Source organism: Elephantulus edwardii, unplaced genomic scaffold, assembly GCF_000299155.1.
Source record: "Elephantulus edwardii isolate Elephantulus edwardi_28Jun2011 unplaced genomic scaffold, EleEdw1.0 scaffold00026, whole genome shotgun sequence".
NCBI classification, from domain to species: domain Eukaryota; kingdom Metazoa; phylum Chordata; class Mammalia; order Macroscelidea; family Macroscelididae; genus Elephantulus; species Elephantulus edwardii.
The window spans coordinates 6,845,884-6,867,254 of NW_006399776.1; the positions used below are offsets into that span (position 1 = coordinate 6,845,884).

General features: G+C 49.7%; 1 protein-coding gene across 1 annotated transcript; it reads right to left on the bottom strand.

Moving 5' to 3' along the window:
• Window positions 1–7,549: 7,549 nt before the first annotated feature.
• On the bottom strand, window positions 7,550–21,029 carry DISP2 (dispatched homolog 2 (Drosophila)). Its single transcript, XM_006883020.1, has 8 exons — window positions 20,856–21,029; window positions 14,244–14,573; window positions 13,963–13,992; window positions 13,724–13,847; window positions 13,365–13,480; window positions 12,875–13,002; window positions 12,430–12,527; window positions 7,550–10,819 (listed from the first exon to the last, which is right to left on the bottom strand). Exons 1-8 carry the CDS (start codon window positions 20,969–20,971, stop codon window positions 7,550–7,552), a joined length of 4,212 nt encoding a protein of 1,403 aa, XP_006883082.1. The 5' UTR covers window positions 20,972–21,029.
• Window positions 21,030–21,371: the final 342 nt, after the last annotated feature.

Genomic DNA, 21,371 nt, shown 5'->3' on the forward strand with positions numbered 1-21,371 from the left:
GTTGGCAGGTTCTTGGTGAAAGAGCTTCCTTATGGTTTTGGATCTCTCTCTCATGAGTTGGAATGGACTCACAGCTCGTATCCATTGAGTTTCTGAGGCTATAAATTGCACAGATAGAGATTACTCATCTTCCTGCCTTGGAGCTGCTGGTAGATTTCAACTGCCAGAGAGGCTTGGCCTTTGAGTTAGCAATGCAAATCCCTACAGACTATGCTAACAGAACATCTCAAGATCAGTTAGGACTATGCTAATATGAGGTATTTGTGACCCACCAAGTGGATTGGATAGCTTGGTAATAATTTAATAGCATCTTTGGTGTGGAGATCATGCAAATAAGAGGTGTAGAACACTAATATAAGCGTTGATTAGTTTTACCATCCTGCCAGGCTTAATTTGAGTTGATCTAGAGATGGAAAATGGAATCTCACTACCATCATGAGAGGAGAATCAGTGAGTGTAATGTGTCTTGTGGAGCTGAGACTCCTGTGTAAGCCAGAGACAGAGAGACAGCACGAAACAAGACAGCAAAAGTGGCAGTGACAGCAGCAGTGACTGTGATAGCAACAGAAGTGGTATAGAACCAGAGAAGTGAGACAAAGCTGTGGATTCCCAGCCCATGGAATGAGGAAACGAAATTCTTGCTCGCAAAGTGAATGCCTTTGTGAAGTTGCCAAAGGAGTTAAGTCTATTAACCCATGGAACTAGAGCTCCAGGAGCCTTTGTGTCTGGACTTACTGAGTAGGGAAGGGGAATATATAATTGAGAGAGCTAAAAGGGATTGATAACACCTGTCCAACCAAGTAGGGCAGAGGTCAAGGCTGTGAGGCTGAAAGTCAGAGAGACCTGCCTGTGAGCAAGCCTGAGAAGAGGCTATCCTGACTGAGATGATGTATCCTGGGTATTCCTGAATATTAATTATTGACTGTTACTTCCCTAATAAACTCCATCATGTGTATTGTTTGTGAGTTCTTTTTGGCTACTGCAATGAATTATAGAAAGCAGTAGAGAAGCAAGGAAAGCTACGGAGGGACAGTTGATGTTGGAATTGCTATAAGAAGATATGGACTGTGAGGGACATGTCTGATTCATTGACTTGGCATTGGACTGTTGACACTGTTGGTGGTGAAATTAGTAGAGATCAGATGCTGCTTCTCCCATACTCACCACACAGGTTTTGCAGATTCCATAAAGTTTATGGCTTTGGGAACCCTATGAGAAGTTCTACTCTGTCCTAGAGGGCTGTTATGAGTTGAAATCTATCCAACAGTAGTAAGTAATAGGCTAGAGTTCCAGAAGATCATGCAACACTAGCAGGCATTGATTAGCCTTAGACTAAATACTACATGATCCCACCTCTTACAGAAGAATCTTGACCAAAAGAAAACTCGTGAACAGAATTTTTTAATCTCATGAACTCAAATGTTCTGGTGGCATAGAAGGTGAATGAACCCTGAAATTATTATCCTGAGATAGATAGTCTTTAAATAGTAAATGGAAAATATCTCCCAAAGTCTTCTTACAACAAAACAATAATTTAACTTAATTAGACTATGATGAACTACTATGATGAATGTCTAGTGTGAGGTGCAACTATTGGGCTCCCCTTATATGTATCAAGGAAGTGTGAGGAAAATCAAAGAAACAAGAAAACAATAGTCGTAAAGACTAATAATTGGGGTTGTGAACCTCAGCCTCCACGGCTCCGAGACCAAAGAACTAGATGGCTACCACAGTTACTGTTCTGGAAAGGACCACATTAGAAGATCCTGGATAGATGGAAGAAAAGTGTGGAACAAAACTCAAAATCACATTAAAAAACCCCAGGCTTACTGATCAGATAGACACTGAGGGAAACCTCAAGGATATGTCCCTTAAACACTTTTCAAGCCCGGAACTGAACTCATAGCCATTAATGAACTTCCAGCCAAACAACGGTCAGGGCTCTAAGATGAACAGTAACAGCATGGAAGTACATACTTCTTGGAACAGTCAATCATGAGAGATCAAGAAGGGAACATTTACCCACAGAGAAAACTCAGAAGGCTGAGTGCCTCACTACCCCACCACCAGCGCTCCATAGATTCCTTGTTAGGTATCACCATGAGACGAGAGAACATTTGAAGAATGAGACTTTGGAAGTTTATTTGTTATGTGTTCCTTTACTTTCTAGAAAGTCTTCATGTCTCCACAGTGGAACACAAATCCTAGCATAAAAGTTTTTGATGCAGAGTGCATGAAGCTGTTATAAATAGAATTTTGTTCCTCCTAAAACATGTCTTGGAATCCTAGCCCTGTATCAGTGACTATACCTAATCACCTCAGAGCTATGAGGAGCAGTGCAGAAAAGAAAGCACACACGGGGAAAGACAGCTCACCAAGAATGGAGGAATGCTAGACAAGAGAAAATCTTCCCTTTGAGCAGCCACTGCTGTGGATTTGAACTACTGGCTTTCTGAACAGTGAGCAAAGAAATTTCTGTTCTTTAAAGCCACCTTCTTAAGGTATTTCTACAATAGTAGCACTAGATAAGTATGGTAATTAATTACCGAAGCCACTATTGCTGCTTTCATTGTAATCGAAAGTGTAAGGAGAGAAACAGGAAGGACCAGGGGGTAGGTAAGTTAAAGATTTGTTGGGACATTTCCATATATTGGCTTCAGTATTCATTGTGAAAAATGAGATTTTTGTGCCCCTCTCTGTCTTGTAAATGGCTGGGGCGGTAGTTGTTGCTGATTCCAACGCACGGTAACTCATGTATGCAGAATATAACTAACTGCTCCTTTCAAAGCTGTGATATTCTGGAAGCAGGAAGACAGAAGAATTGATGCCTTTGAATTGTGGTGTTGGTGAAAAGTATTGAGTATCCCCTGGACTGTCAAAAGAACAAACAAATCTGTAGGGAAGGAAGCATAACCAGAGTTCTCCTTAGAAGCAAGGATGATGAAACTTCACCCCACTTACTCTGGGCATATTTTCTGGAAGAATAAGTTGTTTGGAGAGAAATATCATGCTGGGAAAAGTAGAGGGTCCGCAAAAGAGAGGAAGAACCGCAAGAAGATGGATTGAGACAGCGACGGTAGACAATGGTCTTGAACATGACAGCGATCTTGAGGCTGGCGCAGGACAGGGCAGGGTTCAGATCTGTTGTTCATAGGGTCACCATGAGTCATAGTCCACTTGATGGCACCTAACAAAAACAGCAGGCCTATCTCCTGAGGAGCCTCTGAGTGGGTTTGAACTGTCAATCTCTTAACTAGGAGCAGAGCATTAAAACATTTACACCAGCCAGGGACTCTTAAAAAAATGATGGGGCAGAGGTCATAAAATATTTGAGGAAGGTGGAGAAAATATGAAGTATCATTACAAAAAAATGGAAACTAACTAGACAGGACTAGGGGTCCCCCGGAGTGTGAAGGTTAGGAATCTGCCAGTTGTGTGAGTTTCTTTAGCAATGATGACACTTTTATTGGATATCTGTGAATTTATATTTGTAATATTTGCTCATCTTTCTCCTGTGTTGAAGTATAATGTGAATAACCACACAGAGGCCTGATGATAATCATAAGGGCAGTTTATCAAAGTCCTTTCAGGGCACCAGGCCAACTTGGCTTTGGATGACCCAATGTTTACATAATTTCTTTTGTTAATAATTTTCCCAGCAAATTGAGTTACAAGTTCTTTTTTTAAGCATGAACACCTCCAAACCTTGAGTTATAGTTTCACCTGTGATTAGGGTGAGAAATTTGTGTTTCCCCTGTTTTTAGGTAGATGAGATTTGGATTCATGGCATTGGGTGCCACAGAGCTTGCCATTGCCCATATGTTTCATCAAAGAATGGGATAAGGCCACCAGAGAAGGAAAGATCAGAAACTTTCTGGACCGGGGGTGAAAGTTGTAAACCAATTTTCCCTCTTTTTTCAATACCTGCCTCCCAGCTATGTCAAGCATTTGGAGAAAAATGGAATGAATTGGAGGAGGCTGTAGAAGTTTGAATTATATTATTTCTCATTAAATACCTTTTAGAAAATCACATCAAGCTGGAGTATCGCCTGGAATACTCCATGGCATATTCATGGTATTAAATATACTATGTGTGACTAGGGAGCTCTGGTGACCTAGTGATGAGAAATTGCCCTGCAATCCAAAGGCACACAGTTCAAATCCACTAGCTGCTCTGTGGAAGAAGGATGGGCCATCTCCTCCCATGCAATTTAATGCCTCTGAAAACCCACTGGAGGGTCACCTATTGGTAGGTTCCACCTTTATGGCACAGAACAACAACATGTTCCTTAAGTTCTAAGATTCTGCCAATCAAATCAATCTCTTCAACTTTATCACCCTAAAGGCCCTATAGCAATGGGTTTTCCTGTAGTAGAAGACTTTGTCAAGTTATCTCTTAAAAATACACGATACACATTTTTATCATCTGAGTGTGAGCCCAAGCTCAGTGGCACAAACCGGAGAAATGGTCTCCGATCCCCGGTGAATGTTCTTTTAAGAAGTGTCCCAGTGAGAGAACCATTTCTTGTATTTTTCCAGGGCAAACATGGGTGGTTTGACTATCTTTCCCTTGCCTTTTGGCATGCTTCTAAGTCTCTTTCCATGTGTGTCCGGGGCTACACACTCACTAAAACCACTATAATAATAATAATGAAGTGAGTCTATCTGATGATATTCAGAGAACAGTGAAAATGATTTGTCTTGCGTTCCAAATCAGGTGCGCTGGACTGCTCACTGATGTGGCTTGCCTGCTCTTGGCTTGGGTTACTCTGTATAAGGTTACTCCTGGTTATTCCACTCACCTGGGCCCAGTGACCTAAAGATAAATTCTAGTCAATACATTAGCTACTCTGGTCCATCTGTCTTCTTGTGGGGTTATGTGACAAAAGTCTAACAAGAATGGATCCCAGAAAAGCTCAAGTATGGCCCTTGGGTATATCATCTACACCCCTCTGTCCGCTCTATCCACCCCTCTGAATTAACATTTCAGGGACTGTATTCAGATAAAATTTTCTAAGCTCCAGTCCCAGCCACCACTGTCTCCCTTTGCAAGACAGAAAAGATGGTGTTGGATTCTTTTTGATCCAGGTACCTGCTGCCACAACACAACACAGGGTGGAAGAACTTTGGTTGTTGAGAAGCAACTAAAATGCTGGATTGGATTTTCGAGTCTAGACAGGAAATCTGTCCATGGTCAGGAAGAATGCTTTACCTTGTCCTTCATCCGGGGCCTTGTCCTAGATGAGACCAAAGATCTCTTGGCCTGGCAGAAGGGTGCAGTCTGTGGTGTAAAGAAGAGTTGCCTGAGGTCAGAGAGGCTGGATTCCACTTGGCCAGGGAAAGAGAGTGGCCTCAGGAGCAGACATCCAAGTTAGGCACCTGTCAGAGCCTTCTCTTTGTGATGTCAGGACTTGGAATAGATTTATTTCTCTTGCAAAGGAAACAACACAAACTGTCAGTCCTGCCCACAGTCTTCTGTCTCTTCTGCAATGCTCATGTCTCCTTTGGATTTCGGTTCTACTCTTCACTGGCTACTTAGAGGTAGGAGGTAGGTTAAAAGAACAAAAAGGAAGAAAATCCTTTGATTTGCTTTCAGCTCTACCAGAGATTCTTTTTGGCCCTGGGAAAATGCCATCTCTCTGAGATTCAGCCTAGATCAGTGATTTTTATGCCTTATTCTGTGGAGATGCCAGAAGCCCAAGGGGTTCCTCAGAGCCCCATAAAATGCAGCAGTAGAAATGGAGGCTGAGCTAGTTCTGCACTCCCCCACTCAGCTTTCACCAGAGCAGCTGTCTTTTTAACCTGTTTTACATATTGCTTTCCTACTCGAGGGTTCTATGAAGAAAGAGACTGCAGGATCAGTTTGAAAACAGTTGGGCTAGATGCTCTCTAAAGTCCCTTCTAGTTTGAGATTCTTGGTTTTCTGAAGCTCGGCTTAAGTCATTCTTCCTACAGGAAGACTTCCAGGTTTCCCAGACCTGGATATCTGAGCTCTAGCATTTTGGATGGTGCCCTTAGCACCCACTGAAAGGCATCCTTGCTGACTTGTCTAAAGATTGGACATGAGTGAGCTATTTCCCCAGCTAGGTAAGCTCTTTGAGCACAGGAATGAAATTTTCTTTCCATGTCTGTCTCTTTATAGTATCTTATGCAAATGTCAAGAGATAAACCTCTCATATGGGATAAAATCCTTCAGAGGGCCTCTCTTCTTGGAGAAGTCAGCCTCTGACCTGCTGAGTGCCTCCGCTTCGGAAGACCTGTCCTTAGGGAGCTTGGCACCCTGACCTAGGAAACTGCTTCAGATTCACATACTTCCAGAAGGGGCAAGCCTGGGTCCCTGCCATACTTAAACTCAGCTGAACCTCCATTGCTGCTACCCCCACCCCAACCTCTCCTACAGAGGTTCTCTGTCTTTATGACTCCAGTCCCTAAGACCCAGATCAAATCAGCCAGGATGTCTTTGGCTGGGAGACATCTTACCAGGGGCAGCTCTGGAGCTTGTTCAGGATCTAGCTCTCTGGAAGTGGAGGTCTAAACGAGTATTGGGGATTGAGGCCTTTCCTCAGAGACACCCGAGAAGGCAGATAGAGAGAGGCTGCTGGAGCTGAAGGACCAGGGCCATGTCCTTGAGGTGGGTGGCAGGAGATGAGAGGCTTATCAGAAAACAAGCTCTGCTATGTGACAATTTGCTAGCTATGTGACATTGGGCAAATCACTTTAGTCTCAATGTCTTTACCTGTAAACTGAGGACCAAAGAACCTAACCAATTGCAGGCTACCTCATAGTGAAGGAGTGAGGTTATAAGAAGACAATGGGTGTGAAAAGTGCTCTGTAAATGGAAAGGTGTCAGGAGATAAAGGATTAGGATTCTTTCTCTTGCTGGGGAGAGCACCAAAACCTGCTTCCAAAGAAGGAACTTCTGAGCTCCCATCCCTCCTTCTCCTGCTTCACTCACAGCAGTCTATGCCTGCCTGTCCTTGAAGTATTTCTGGCCAGACTGGTGAGTGTAAAGGGAGCAGGAGTAGTTTGGGACAGAGGCCCTAGCCCACTTCTGGCCCAGAGAAGCTCCCCAGTTGAGAGGAGTGTCCTGATAGAGTCCATGAAAAGTGTGACATCCAGGAGGCCTCTGAGGTTTCTGAGGCCTCTTCTGGTCAGTGAGGTATCCTAACTGCATTGCAAAGACTGGGTCCCTTAGTCCCAGTTGAACTTATTGCCACTTGGGATGGGACCAGGGCAGCCTCCTTGGCTTTTCTCCCGCCCAGAGGGTCAGTCTTGGCTGGGCTGTGGAGGAAGAAGGGCTCTTAGTGGGCCACCGGAGATTTTGACACTCCTCTTCAAAGATCCTTTTCACTGAATCCTCCAATTGTGAAGAGTGAGCAGCAGCCCAGGCCACGACTGGAAAATCTGGCAGAATTTAAAAGCCATAGTTGGAGAGTAAGACCTCTCCAAGCTGTCTTGGGGAAACACTTTCAGGATTTAGCCTGCTGTTGCCCCATTCTATCATGTTTGAGAGACTTCTGCACCCTGGCCCAGCCTCACTGTGCCTGCCTTAGCTGCTATATCCTGAGGTGTGGGTGCTGGGCCTGCGCAGCCAAACATCTGGCAGATCTGGCTGGCTATTGGGCAGCACAACAGGGCTGCTGTCCCCTGGACCTGGTCCTGGCCCTCCACGGCCCTTCCAGGATGAGCTGCTCTGGTGAGAGACAGGCAGTGATGGGTCATAAACTGTCTCCTTGAGTGCTAACCACAGTGTGTCTCGCTTTCCATTCAGCTGGCCACGCTCAGGTACTGGCCCAGTTTCATCCAGGTCCTCTGGGGAGGCACCCACTGAATCAGGTACACGGGCGCTGGGCTCAGAGGCGCTTAGGCAGGTCTCATCGGACACGCTGAGTCCCTCCAGGGTGCTAGCTGAGGAGCCCAGGCAATCAGAAGGCTCTGTAGCCTTGCGCTTGGGGGAGTGGGCTGGGGCTTCTGGTGAGGACCGCAGGGGCTCAGTCTTTTGCCCTTGGGAACATTGCCTGGCTCGAGTTTTGGGACTGATGCCAGCCTGCTTATAGGGAGAGGAGGTCTGCAGGGCTGGGCACTGGCTGAATACTGCCTGGTGGTCTAGGAGCAGCTCCCTTAGGGAGGCCGGGGCTGGTGGGGGCCGGGAGCAGCAGGGACCGTCATGCAGCTGCAGGTCCTCAGAGAGTACTGAGGGCCGGTGGGACAGCTTACTGGTGGCTGTGCTGGTATCAAAGCTGGGGCTCCGGCGCCGCGCCAGAGGCTGCAGCTCATATTGCTCTGAGCAGGATCCGGGTGCCCTTCCCACCGGTCCTTGTCGGGGATGGCCTGCCTTCTCCCCATTGGGCTCCCCAGTTCCAGCATCCCATGGCAGATGGGCACAGGGCCAGAGGATCTGCCCGCAGTTCTTCTCTGGCCCGAAGAAACAGCATAGAGATTGGAAGAAGAAGCTGGCAAAGCCACAGCTGACACACTTGACCATCATGAGGACGATGCCCAGCTTGCGATATAGCAGCACTGTGGCTGGCAGCATGAGCACACCTGCCGCAAACAGGGCTGCAGCCCCCACTGCTGTGGCACAGCTGGTCTGGCGCAGGGAGAAGGCCACGCGGCTCAGCCGATCAGGGTGTGGGCACAGGTGATAGGAGATGCAATAGTTGACAGTGAAGTCTACCGAAAGGCCTACAGAGGCCGACAGAAAGAGGGCCTCGGCAGTGTTGAGCTGCCATTCAAGTAGAACCAAGAGTCCCACAGTGAGCAGTACCGTGCCTGCCACAGCTGCTACTGAGAACAGGCTGAGGGGAACATTCCAGGTACCCAGAAGTAGTGTGGCAAAGGCCAGTGCCAGCGCCAGGCCCAGCACCACAGCAGGCTCAGTGCTTAGGCTGTGCTGAAGGCTGTAGAGATCCAAACGGCTGGTGAACCAACCCCTGCGTAGACCAGGAGGAGCCATGGCCAGCTCTGTAGTCAGCCAGAGGCTGACATCAGTGTAGAAGTGGTGGGTCTGGCTGTACTCTGAACTATATTGGAAATTGGTCTGGAACTGCAGGACCAGGGCAGCCAGGCTGCCATGGGCATCAAAACGGAGGCCTAGGTCATAGGTGCCATCCAGACCTTGTTCCAGAGCCATTATCTTGAGGCAGTGCATGAAGAGTTGGGGGGCCCAGGGGAAGCCCGAGTGGCCGCAGCAGAGGCCAGGCCCCAGACGGGCACAGTGGGGGCTCTCCATCCACTCCTGGAGAACCTCCACGAAGCACAGCGTAGGCCATCCCTCTGGCTGAGTGCCAAAGAAGCTTTGATTCCGGGCCCGGTGGCAGAGTGCCAGCAGCCAGCGCTGGGCCTCAGGGCTGCTGACAGAAAAAGCTGGGTCGCTCACCAGGGAGCTGTTGCTGCGAGGGTCCAGTGGGTCACCAGTGTCCATGGGCAGGATGCCCCACACCAAAACCACGGGCATGTGGCCACCCTCGCCCTGAGGCAGCCTCTCGAACAGGAATTGTTGGCGGTACTCTGCATCGAAGCGCTCGAAGGGATGGCTTGGCCGGAAAACCTGACCACGGGGTGGTGGCAGGGTGGGCAGCCGCAGGCGGGGACTGACGCCAGCGATGTAGGCGCCCCCTGCTGCCAGTGCTGCGAACCAGCAGATCCAGATGTAGCGGAACTTGATGACGCCGCAGGGGAGCAGGCGCTGGAAAAGCAGGCGCGAGGTGCCGGCTGCCGCCCGCCGAAGGCTGCGGAGCCGCCGGTGCAGCGCCAGCGCCAGCCGCCGGGGTGCGCTGCCGCCCCACGCGCCCTGCGCTCCGGGCGCACAGCCGCGCGCCAGGTAGCGCTCGTGGAGCACGGCAGAAGAGGGCAGCCAGGCGAGCGTGAGCACCAGGTGCGCCAGCACGGCCGTGCCCATGTAGAGGGCGAAGCAGCGCACAGCCGGGAGGCGGCTCAGGTAGCTGGCATAGAAGGCCGCGCCCGTGGTGAGCCCCGAGACCAGCAGTAGGTAACCGAAGTGATGCATGGTGCGGCCCACGCGCTGCGCCAGGCCTCCAGAGGGCAGCTGGCTCTTGCTGAGGCGCCACAGGTCGAAGAAGATTAGTGTGTGGTTGGCGCAGACGCTGCTGAGCAGGACCAGGGCCGCCAGGTTGACGAAAGGGAAGTAAGTCATGCGGAAGGCCACCCGATACAGAAAGAACGCTACGAGCAGGGAGCCCAGCACCCCAAGCAGCACCATGAGTGTGAGGAAGAGCGAGCGCAGATAGAGGGCGATGCTGAGGAAGATGGCAGCCAGGGCCAGCACGGGGTACACTGTGTCCTGGACCAAGTAGTGCCTCAGTAGCTCCTGCTTGAGGCCCAGGTCCATGCCGGTGATGGATGTGTAGTTGTCAGAGAGCCCCCAGGGCACAGCTAAGCGGTCCAGGTAAATGCTCATCATGGAGGCACCCTTTGGGGTGGGCAGGAATAGTAGGCTGTACTTGAGAGAGGGCACCTGGTAGTCAGCAGTCTGGGGGCTTAGGAAGTCCCGGTCCAGAAGAAAGTGCAGCAGTTGGTAGACTGCACTGCTTCGTGAGCACTTGGTGGGAACCTGGGCACAGCGTGGGGGCTTGTCCTGCCCAGGCCCTAGGCAGGAGGGCACCAGGGTGCCACGATGGTAGTAAAGGGCACAGGTCCGCAGCAGGGCCAGCGTGCGGGCTGCATCAGCCTGGGTAGTGTCCAGGCAGGAAGAGCGGTTGGAGAGCACAGCCACATAGTTGCCCAGGGACCAACTGGGGCAGCACTCGTTGGCTGCTGTACGTTGGCACAAGGCCTCAAAGTGGGTATGGGAGCGGATCTGTAGGGCATATACAGCAGGAGAAAGTTCAGAGGCAGATCTGGGGCCCAAATTCCCCCAGCTCTGCCTGAGGACACCTCCCCCCCACCTCCTTTCAGGCTGCAGAACAGAGGCAGTACAACTGCCTTATGATATTGGCAGTGGGGTAAGGCACAAGATCTGAGAATAAATCATCCCAGTCCCTGAGAAGGCTTATGCAGCCCAGTAGACAGAGGGAAGGAGCTGGGTTGGGCAACTTGACCCAAAGCTGGTTCTGGCTCTTGACTGAAATGTCATCAAAGAGGACCATCAGGGATGCTGCCAGAGGCCTCAGTCTGAGAGTCCATGTCCTGAGGGACCTCTGAAGGTCAACACACTCCAACTCTGTACTGCCTGAGTCAGGCATGGAAAGCCAGGTGGCAACTACAGATGGACCAAGTCCCAGGGTTTAGGAAGTTGCAAGCAAGCAGTAAAAAGAGTGGAGGCAAACAGATCACCAAGCCCTGGCCCCCTGTTTAGTCCACTCGGCTGCCCTCTTACGACTGGAGTTGCTTCTTTCTTAGACCTGGTACCTCCTTTGTGCTTCAGCCTTGCTGTTGACATCACAACAGCTGATAGAGTATAGAGAGTAGCAGCCTGGGAGGTCAGGGGCCCAGTTCTGCCACCAACTGTCTGTATAGCCTTGGGCCCGAGATGACAGCAATCATAACACTTTGTGAGATTACTGTTGCCAAGCATCATTTACATCATTTTCTGCTATCAACTCAGGCTCTGACTAATGGTGATCCCAGGTGCTAGAGCAAGTACTGCTTACTAAAGCAGCATGGGGTTTGAATGCCAGGCCCTTCTTTCTTCTGCAGAGCCACTGGGTTAGTTTGAACCACCAATCTTTAGGTTAGCAACCAATCTCAATTTGCTTGTGCCACCCAATCTCCTTTTGTTATATGCACATACAGACACACACACAGTGCAAATTCTGTAATTTTTTCAATTGTCACAGCATGCCTGAGGAAAGTGTCATTACTATTCTCATTTTATAAATACAAAGACTGAGGCCACTGAGAGGTCAAGAACTTACCCGACGTCACACAACTGACTACTATTATATCTGGCCTTGAATTTGGGCATCTGACTTGAGCACATGTTTTTTACTAATGTCTCTTGAGATTTCAGATACCTTCGTTTAAAATGAGGAGCTTGGGCTACTGAGTGTTTTTACTCTGTTTTTAGCAGCAAATTTCTCCTCAGATGTTAACAGATTTGATTCTTCAGTTTGCATTATTGGATTGGCACTACTTGAGTTGATGGGGGCTGGGGCTTGAAGCCCACAGTCTCAGATCCCTGGATTAGGGCACCTCAACAACCCCTGAGGACATTTTTAAAATCCTCAGACTTATGGCTGCTCGATTTCCTTTCCAGTGTGTCTATCTTGGCTCTATTGAAAACAGCTGACTCTTTCTTAACCACCCCGCTCTAACCCAAAGCCTCTCTGCAGGGCTGGAATAATTTGCTAAGCAGGGAATGCTTCCCTCAATCCATTTCCGCAGTCCTAGCTCAGTTATATTTCCGTGGGGTGGATCCCTAGTATTCCTGGTTGCCCCTAGACCCTGAGCCCTCTCCAGCCAGCTCACCTGGTCCTGCTCCATGCGACACATAGAATGGATGGCGTGCAGGTTCCATAGGCTGCCCTCAGAAGTGGACATGAACACCAACTGTGCATAGCTCTTCTCTGCAACATACACCAGCCCCCCACAGAACTTAGCCCTTTGGCCCCAGATCCTGGGCCCACCAAGGGAAGATGCTTGCCCAAAGACCAGATGAGATTCCAGACGCTCAAAAGCCCAAAATCTGGACCTAGCTGAGGGTCTGTGTCCTTATGCCCCACTCCCATTTGACTTGACCCTTCCTAACTGGAGCATCTGAGACCTGCCTCATCCTCCCAGTTGTAACCCAACTTCTTTTGCTTCAAAATGGCCAGGTGGCCACCATCTCTGCCTATCCAGGTTTGTTCTCCTGATCCTCCTACCTTAGTGGGTAGAGGGAGACTGACCAGGAACTGGCCAGGATGTAGCTTACCAGGGGGGCCACAGAAGAAACTGTCCTGCCTTCTGTCCTCCAGGGGTTCAATCATTCTCCGAGGCCGGGCCATGCCCTCTTGGGCACTGCTCCAGGATGTGGGGCTCAGAGTAGTATGGGAGCTTGAACTGTGGTAGAGAGAGAGAATATCTGTGCCAGTGGCCATTGAAGAGAGGTAGGCTCAAAGGTAGACAAAGCCCCTTGGAGCTTCCTTTGTGGTGTGTTGTTGTGTATTGCCAAGTTGCAAGTGATTCATAGCTGACCCTCCAGCAGGTTTTCAGATGCAGTAAATCACATGGGAGGAGACTGCCCATCTTTCCTCCTCAGAGCAGCTGGCAGATTCAAACTGTGTTCCTTTGGGTTGCTAGTGCAACTCCTTACCAATAAACCACCAGAGCTCTCTTTGTGAGGGTCATCCAATCGCTCCTCCCTGGGGGACTTTGATCTTCCTCCCTTCCCTGCCCACAGTGGAGAGATGGAATCATAGTACCTGTTCAGTTCGAGGTCTGGGGAAAGGGACAGCAGCTTTCTGGGACCTGTGAGGGCCTGCAGTGTTCTCCAGACCATTAGTCTGCGCCCGATATCTGTATCTCGAGGCTCAAAGCCCTGCAGGGAGGGGGACAGAGAAAAGGCAGGTGGACAGATGAGATACTCTTTACTTGGGCCCTTTGCAGTTCTTCCCCTTTGGGTCCCTGGAACAGGTGGGGCCAGCCCCTCTGTCTGAATTGTAGGAGAGTGGGAGCTGACCATTGCCACTCCACCCCTAGCTGTGCCACACCACCCTTCTGCTCTAGGCTGAACTGAGGTGACCAGACCTGGATACTCCCATCCCTTCCTTGTGCCCCTTACCAGCAAAGGCTTGGAGAAGTCAGGCAGCTGGCCCCCAAGCAGGCCAGCCAGGGTGCAGAGGAGGACGACAGCCAGACACAGCAGCAGCATGGCCACTGGCCACTCGGCGATCAGTTGGGAGTAGCTGGAAAGGAGGAGGGAGCCTCTGAGTTGATATTGGGTGTGGTAGCAGGGGGTCCTGTTAGCTTACTGGCCTCTGAAAAGGGATAGTAGAAGATGTGGAAAGGGGCCAGGCCTACCTCCTTGGCATCCGATAGGTTGGTTCCTGCCTGTGGAAGGGAAGAAAAGACATTTGCTTGCCAGAGTCATCTTGTAGTTGGGTGTAGAGATAGAGGGGTGGGTGGGGAGGTCAGGATACAGATGGCATTAACCCTTTCATGCTTTTCCTGCCACCTCCATCAGAGGCATAGAACATCCAGAGCTGCCTCCTAAGGGAGTCCAAAGCCCCGGGGGCTACTCCTCGTTTAGACCCTGCCCCACCTTCCAGTGGCAGCTGGCAGGCTGCTGGAGCCCTTCTTACCTGACGCTGACCACATGGTGCTGCACAGACCGTGGCTTCCAGGCCCCACCCCGCTGCGAGGTGGCTGGGGAAGGGCTGAGGCTGGAGCCATGGGAGCACAGAGCTGCCCGGTCCCCAAGCCCTGGCAGGGAGCTGGCCCCCCGGTATTCCTGTGGTGCACGGGGATAGGTGAAGTGGACAGGGGCCAAGGGGCTGGACGGACCCACAGGCTGGAGGGTGCTGGTTGCTGGTGGGGGTGCTGAAGAGCTGGAAGGATCCTCCAGGGGGCAGCTGTGGAGGGAGCAGCTTCTCTCTGGGCTTGCCTCAGGGGCCACGGTGTTGGTCCGGGATCTGGGAAGAGAGGAAGCAGCGAAGACGGGGTGAGTGGTAGGGATGGACCACCCCAAGGTTAGGAAGGATTGACCCCTTTCAGTGCACCAGTGTTCAGTAAACCTAGACAAGGGGTCTGGGGCTCAGAGTTCTATTACAAGTCAGGGATAGAGACCACAGGGTGGGGTTCAGTCTATATTCCCAGCCTAACTCTTGGGATTCATCCATTCATTCATCTACGCACGTACTCAGTAAACATTATTGGCCATTGGCTGGGCTAAATACTGAAAGTGTGTTCACATATATGATCTTATTCCACATACATGATCTTCTTTACTTTAAAACAAAAACTCTATGAGGGAATTATTTTCATTTTATTGATTTGAAGGCTGAAGTAAGAAAGGTTGACTTAGCTGGTGAGAAGAGGAGCTGGGACTCAAACCTAGTTCTTCTGACTTGCCATTGTGTGTACCTTCTCCCAGTCAGCTGCTCATCCTCTTGTCTGACATTCTTTGCACACTGCCTGCACTCTTGTTCCCACCTTGACAAATCCCCAGCTCATAGCAACTCTCCATCGGTCTTCCATAAATTTAAATCTTTGCAGAAGATTATTCCTCTTTCTCCCATGAAGTAGCTGGTGAATTTGAACTGCTAAAGTTTTGGTCAGAAGCACATGTAACACACTACAGCACTAGAGCTCCTTTGTCCCGATCTTGCTTACTCACTCTTACTGTCATTAAGTTGGAAGCCTCCAGTGGGTTTTCAGAGACTGTTAATTACATGAGAGGAGATTTCCCGTCACTCTTCTAAGAAGCAGCTGCTGGTGGCTTCGAGCCTTTGGGTTGGCATCAAAACTGCTTACCTGTTAGGTCATCAGAGCTCCCTCCTACCTTCTCCTTGTTGAGTATGTGAAGTCAGAATCACAGTTGACCATCCAGCAGGTTTTCAGAGGCAATAAATCACAAGGGAGGAGATTTCCCATCATTTGCTCGCATTCTTACCTTGTTATTGTAGTTTGGTGCCGCTGAGTCAAGTACGACTCATAGCAACCCTTTGAACAGCCATCCTGAGACCTGCACTGTCCTGTGCCATCCTCATCATCTCTGAGACACCAGAGCCTACTGATGAAGCCACAGAGTCACTCCATCTCATTGGGGTCTCCCTCTCCTTCTCTGACTCTCCATCTCTCCAAGCACAAGGCCTGAGAATGTTCTCCTTCTGCCTGAATACTCCTCCCATAAATAATGGCTTGACTTGCATCCAGTGTCTCTTCAACAACTTTTTTCTCAGAAAAGCCTTCCCTGACCACTCTGCCAGATAATCACCCACCATCTCTCTGTTCCTTACCCTGCTTTGTATCTCTTCTTCAGACCATTTGCCACAACTGAGCATTACACAGCTAAAGCTCAACCCAGCCCAGGTTTTCCACCTTTGGCAGAGTGCTTTACATTCTTCTATGGCTCTCTGTTGAGAATCCTGTCCAGTGAGTTTCCATCTCTAACAGGTTGCTGCCTTACACAGGTTTTACATTTTACATGTTTTAATTATATATATATATATATATATGTTTAATTTACTGTCTCCCAAATATGTGTTGGAATCCTAACCTGTTTACTTACCTGTAGGTGTAATACTAGTTGCAAAGAGGCTTTTCTCTATTATGTTCACTGTGTGCCCTAAACCTCATCATCTGAATACTAATACTAATAATAATAGCATATTAGACACAGATAGACTCAAGAGAAAGCAGAATGCAGACTATAGAGACTGATACATCTGCAGGGCTCAGCAATGCCAAGGATGGAGCAGCTATTAACAACAAATAAAGGGAAAACCCAAATCCCTGCCATCAAGTTGGTTCCTATTCATAGTAACCCTATATGAGCAGACACAGTAGAACTGCCCCACGGGGTTTCCAAGAAAACAGTCTGATCATTCTCTCTGGGAGTGACTGATGAGTTTGAACCACCAATCTTTTGGTTACAGCCCAACACATAAACCACCATGTTGTCACAGCTCCTATGGCAACTACTAGAAGCTGAATTAGACAAGGTAGGACCTACCTCTCCCTAGAGCTTGAGTTTGGACTTGTAGCCTTCTGAATGTGGGAAAATAAATTTCTATTCTTTAAAATCACTTGTTGTGTTTGGGTCACAGCAGCACTAGGTAACCAAGACAAAATACTCTCGAAATGCAAACTCATGGCCATTGCACCAGAACCAAGTGGCTTCAGTGGGTTTTCAGAGGCTATAAGACTGTCTCATCTTTCTCCTGAGGGTTTGAGCCACCTGCTTTTTAGTTGGCAGCACAACTCCTTATCCATTAGGCCACCAGAGCTGAGTGGTCATGTTTATTGCTTGCCTGTCACATGGAATGCGAACCCTGGGAGAGTGAAGCTCTGTCTTCTTGTCCATCTCTGTCCTAGGCAGGCTGCTGGTAGTGATGTAAGGAGAACTTAATCCCAGTCCTTACCCTTGAGACACTGATAAGGGGCCAGAAGTGTGAACAATCCAAGAGAACACCACTTTTCACAGCTGAATGCTGTGAAAGAGGATGTCACAGAGGCCTAAAGGATCCTGGAGGGGGACTCCAACTTTGATAGACATGGAAGTGGCTGGGAAATGTTTGCAGGTAAAAGTGCCACCCTTTCACCAACCCCATCATGATTTATATAGGGGCATAAGGTTTGCTTTGCAAGGGTATGCACATTGTGGGGAGGAGGCAGGGACTACAAGAAATATTCTGGGGAGATATCAACAGTATATGTGTGTCTCAAAGGACCTCATGCAGATCACTCTATGTATGGATCCAGACCCACTTTTTTGAGAGAAGAGGGTCCACCATAGTGACAAGCTTGCCACCCAGGGTGCCAGAATGAGGATAAAGTGGAGTACCTGAAGACCAAGGAGGATGCTGAGAGGGGATCAGGGTTGAGAAGCATTGGTGGAGGCTGGCTGCCTTCCTCACACTCTGCTTGGCTAGCCCAGCCCCCAAGAATTGCACTGCACCCACTGGTGAGCCAGGTCTATGGTGAGCCAACCCTGGCTTCCTGTACTGCTGGAGGGGCTTCAGGCCAGAGTCCTGGCTGCTGTGGCTGGCAGACCTTGATTCTACACAGAGATAAAACAGAGAAACTGGAAGGAACAGACAAGCTCTTCCACTTTCTCCCAGCAGGATAGCTGGCTGGTACAGCATTGTCAAAATGGTAAAATAGGGGGGCAGTGGAGGTGGCTTTTGGCTTCCAAGACATGCAATTCTTGGAGAACTGGCATCTTTATCTCTTGAGTGGTACTATGACAGTGTCTGCATTGTGGGGTTGGTGTTTGTCTTCTTTTTTGGTATGTGAAATGCCACTGAACCTGGTATGTGACAGACATTTTTGCTGCCCTACTCCCTTTCCACCTTCAGTGCTTCAGGGACCACACACTTTAAGAGGTGTATTTGTATTTACAATGACCTCTTTAGGTACCTCAGATAATACATTTCTATTTTAAAACTTTTGACACCTTGAGATTCTCACTACATATGTAATTATACATTCCTTTTTGTTATCCAAGAGCTGTAGCAAAATTTAATCCATGATTTAAATAATCACTGGTGTATTTTTTCCACTAACATAACATTTAGAAAAACAGGAATTTTCCCAAAATGTTCTAAAGCAAGATTTCCGATGACTCTATAATGTTAGTCACATAAGCAACTAGGATCTTGGCAATAAGTACCTTGTAGACTAATCCCCCTAGGCTGCAGGGAAGCTGGATAAATAGCCTGGGATTATGTGTGTAAAAATGATTACCTACTTAACTTTTTTTTTAATTCTATAGGTCTTTTTTGAGTACCTGACATGTGCTGGCCACTGTGCTTGGTCTGGGTTGTGTCCTTCAGGCAAGGAGGTGACTTTCTTTAGAACAGAGCCTGCCGTTCAGGGCTCAAGAGGGTAGGCAGGTCAGGTGGAGGTGAGGGTCCTGTTCGACTACTGAGCACTGGGCTTGTCCCAGAACCCAGGTGCTTCCTGGCAGTGTCAATTTCTTCACTTTAAGGGAAGTCAGCAGCCCACTGATTGCTGGAGAATGAGAGCCCTGACCCTCACCAATCAGCCAGGCTTCAGTAACTCACCACCTTTTTAGCTGGCTCCTGCTAGAAGAGGATTCTAATCTCCACTGTTGATTTGCTTCCTCCAGGCTCCTTCCAGGCCCTGATCCTTCCCTTCTACCCATTTTATTCCTCTCCGGGGGCCTGGAATCAGCTGCCTTCATGTGTCGACTATGCCTGCTGCTGTTGGAAACTCCCCACATTCTGGTTGTTGTAGAACTTGGTCTTTGTTTCAACCCCCCAAAATGAGAAGAGCCAGATTTGACTCTTCAGAATAAAACCTTTCTCTTACTAGGACCTGCTGCCCTCTGCTATCAGGATACCTAGTAATTATACAAGTTGGGCACTGTAAGACCCCTTCCCCAGGTGGCTTTCATTCTCACCTTCTCAATTCTATAGATTTTACTGGGATAATTACCCTCTGAGTCTACCTACCTGGGCCCATAGACCTGGAAGCCAAGTGACCAATGTAGGAAGTGAGAAGATGGAAAGGGGTAATACAGGCCTTGTACAAAAGACCAACATCACAGCAGCCAGGGCTTAGTTGACAGGACCTTAGATACAGAAACCCTACTCAGGAGCCCTGTAAGGGGTGCATGCACTTATCTATATTAACCATGCTTCCAGGCCTGCAGACACCCAGCCATGCAGACATCCATGTGAGCCTTCAGAGTGGCAAGGACAGATGGAACTGCAGTTCATTCCATTAGGAAAAATGTAGGGGAGGCAATGAAAAAAACATAAATATTTATCATTCTTCTAAAGTCAGCACACATATAAAGGACTGTGAGTGAATGCAGTCTTATTCACTATAGATCTAGCCCAGAATGTGCTGTTTAGCCCAATAGGAGTACAACTGTGTCCTTGAATTAAATTGAACTGAGTTTCTATGCCAGATTAGTGCACAGGGTTTCCTGGGAAGTGTAGCAAGGGACCAAGTGTCCCAAGGAAGCAAGAGAGCAAGTGGTTAGTACTATGCCCAGAAATGACCTCTGTGTGGAGAAGAAGTGAACAGATCAGAACAGGCTAATCCTTGGCAAAACAGTCAAGGCAGTAAATAACTATCCAGCTCCTTTTAGGGTTCTCCTAGTGCCAGGTCCCTGCCCTATCATAGCTCTATTCTTGGTCTTGTGGCCAAGCCATAGTTCCAGGCAGCCCCCTGGTCCACTGAGCTCACCCATCCTGTGTCTCATTCCATTGAAGAAAGGCTCTGTTTTTTTTTCAGGTTGAAAAGTGGCTAAATCTATGCAGGCTGAGGGAACAACTACGGGAAGAAAACATTTTTTCCACTTGTGGGGCTTTGCCACCAAGTGTACATTTTAACTGGAGCAGATTGGAGACAAATATACCCAGCTTGGTTTTGCCTCCAAAGAATGCCTTGCCTGTTATTTCAGTCCAGGCAGGAAGGAGAGGCAATACTATGTCAGGGGAGGGATTCTGGGGGCGGCAGCACCAGACAGGACATAGAAATTGCGCCATATTGCTACCTGGCTGGGCTCTTGCCTCACACATATGGTGGCGGAAGGGGAAGGACAGGCACCAGGATCTAGCCTCCAGCAGCCTCACCAGCCTGAGGCTCCTTCAGAGGAGGTACAGACTGCGGCCGAGCTTCAGAGCCTGCCATCCTAGGGACCGCAGCGAGTGCGGGTGGCTGCTGCATGAGAGGACTCAGGCCCACACGTGCACAGAGAGCCAGGGCCAGGCAGAACAAGCAGGCCACCAATCGTGTCGGACAAAGGCAATCTCGGTCGGACAAATGTCTCCCCTCCCCAGAACATCAGCCTTCTCGAGACTCCATGTCCATGGCATACGCGCACCCTCGTGCATCCTGACATGCTGGAACCTGGCTTGGGGAAAATGCCGCGGGCTTGGGGCTTTCTGAGAAGAAGCAGGGCAGGACCTAAAGGGAAGAGATTAGCCGAGGGGCTCCAGAGGTTGGAGGGGAGGGGGACCCCGGGCTCGGAGGAAGGGTATGGATAGTGGGTGGGGCAGGACCCTTGGGTGGTTGAGGGTAATGGGACCAACACTAGAGGGTGTCAGGGAGTGGGGAAATGGGCCTGGCAGAATGAGGGCGTGGCAAGGGGTACCGGTAGGGAAGAGGCCTGGGAAGGGGTTCTGGGTGGGGCTGAGAAGTGAATGGGGAGGCATATGGCGGCTATTGGGGATACCTGGGGCGGGGTCCTAGAAGGTTTGCAGAGCAGTCTGCCCTACCTGTCTGAGGAGCTGCCATCTGGGGCCAAAGACTCCCCTTCTGGCCGTTGCTCCCCATCTGGACCCGGGCCGGGTGCCGGACTGCTGCCGCCGCTGCTGCTGTCACCACCGTCCATGCCCGTGGGCGGCGCCGCTGTCCGGGCGCTGGTGCTGAAGCCGCGGCGGCGGCTGGCTTCTGCGCATGCGCCAATCCTGGGCGCGCCCATAAATAGGCGGGGCATAATTAACTCCACCAATGGGCGCCAGGCCGGGGGGCGGGAACAGGGACCCCGAGGGGCGGGGATGGAGGCTCCCGCGGCACCGAGCGAGGAGCCCAGGCTCCTGTTGGTAGACCCTAGGTCTGGTATGTGAATCCCTCTACTGTGAGTTAGTCTGAAAGCTGAGTCTGGCCGACGAGCTAGCATCGTCACGTCAACCTTTTCTGGTTGTTGTTGTTGTTATGTGCCGTCGAGTCGCTTGCGACTCATAGCGACCCTATGTACAACAGCCCTAAACTCCGCTCTGTCCTGTGCCAAT

Excerpts from the sequence above, each read along its gene's own strand:
- DISP2 (XM_006883020.1), bottom strand. The coding sequence starts at position 20,971 with ATGGACGGTGGTGACAGCAGCAGCGGCGGCAGCAGTCCGGCACCCGGC. Across the intron at positions 13,481-13,723 it reads ACTTCTCCAAGCCTTTGCTG|GGCTTTGAGCCTCGAGATAC; the intron begins GTAAGGGGCACA and ends CCCTCCCTGCAG. Across the intron at positions 12,528-12,874 it reads TTTCTTCTGTGGCCCCCCTG|AGAAGAGCTATGCACAGTTG; the intron begins GTAAGCTACATC and ends TGTATGTTGCAG.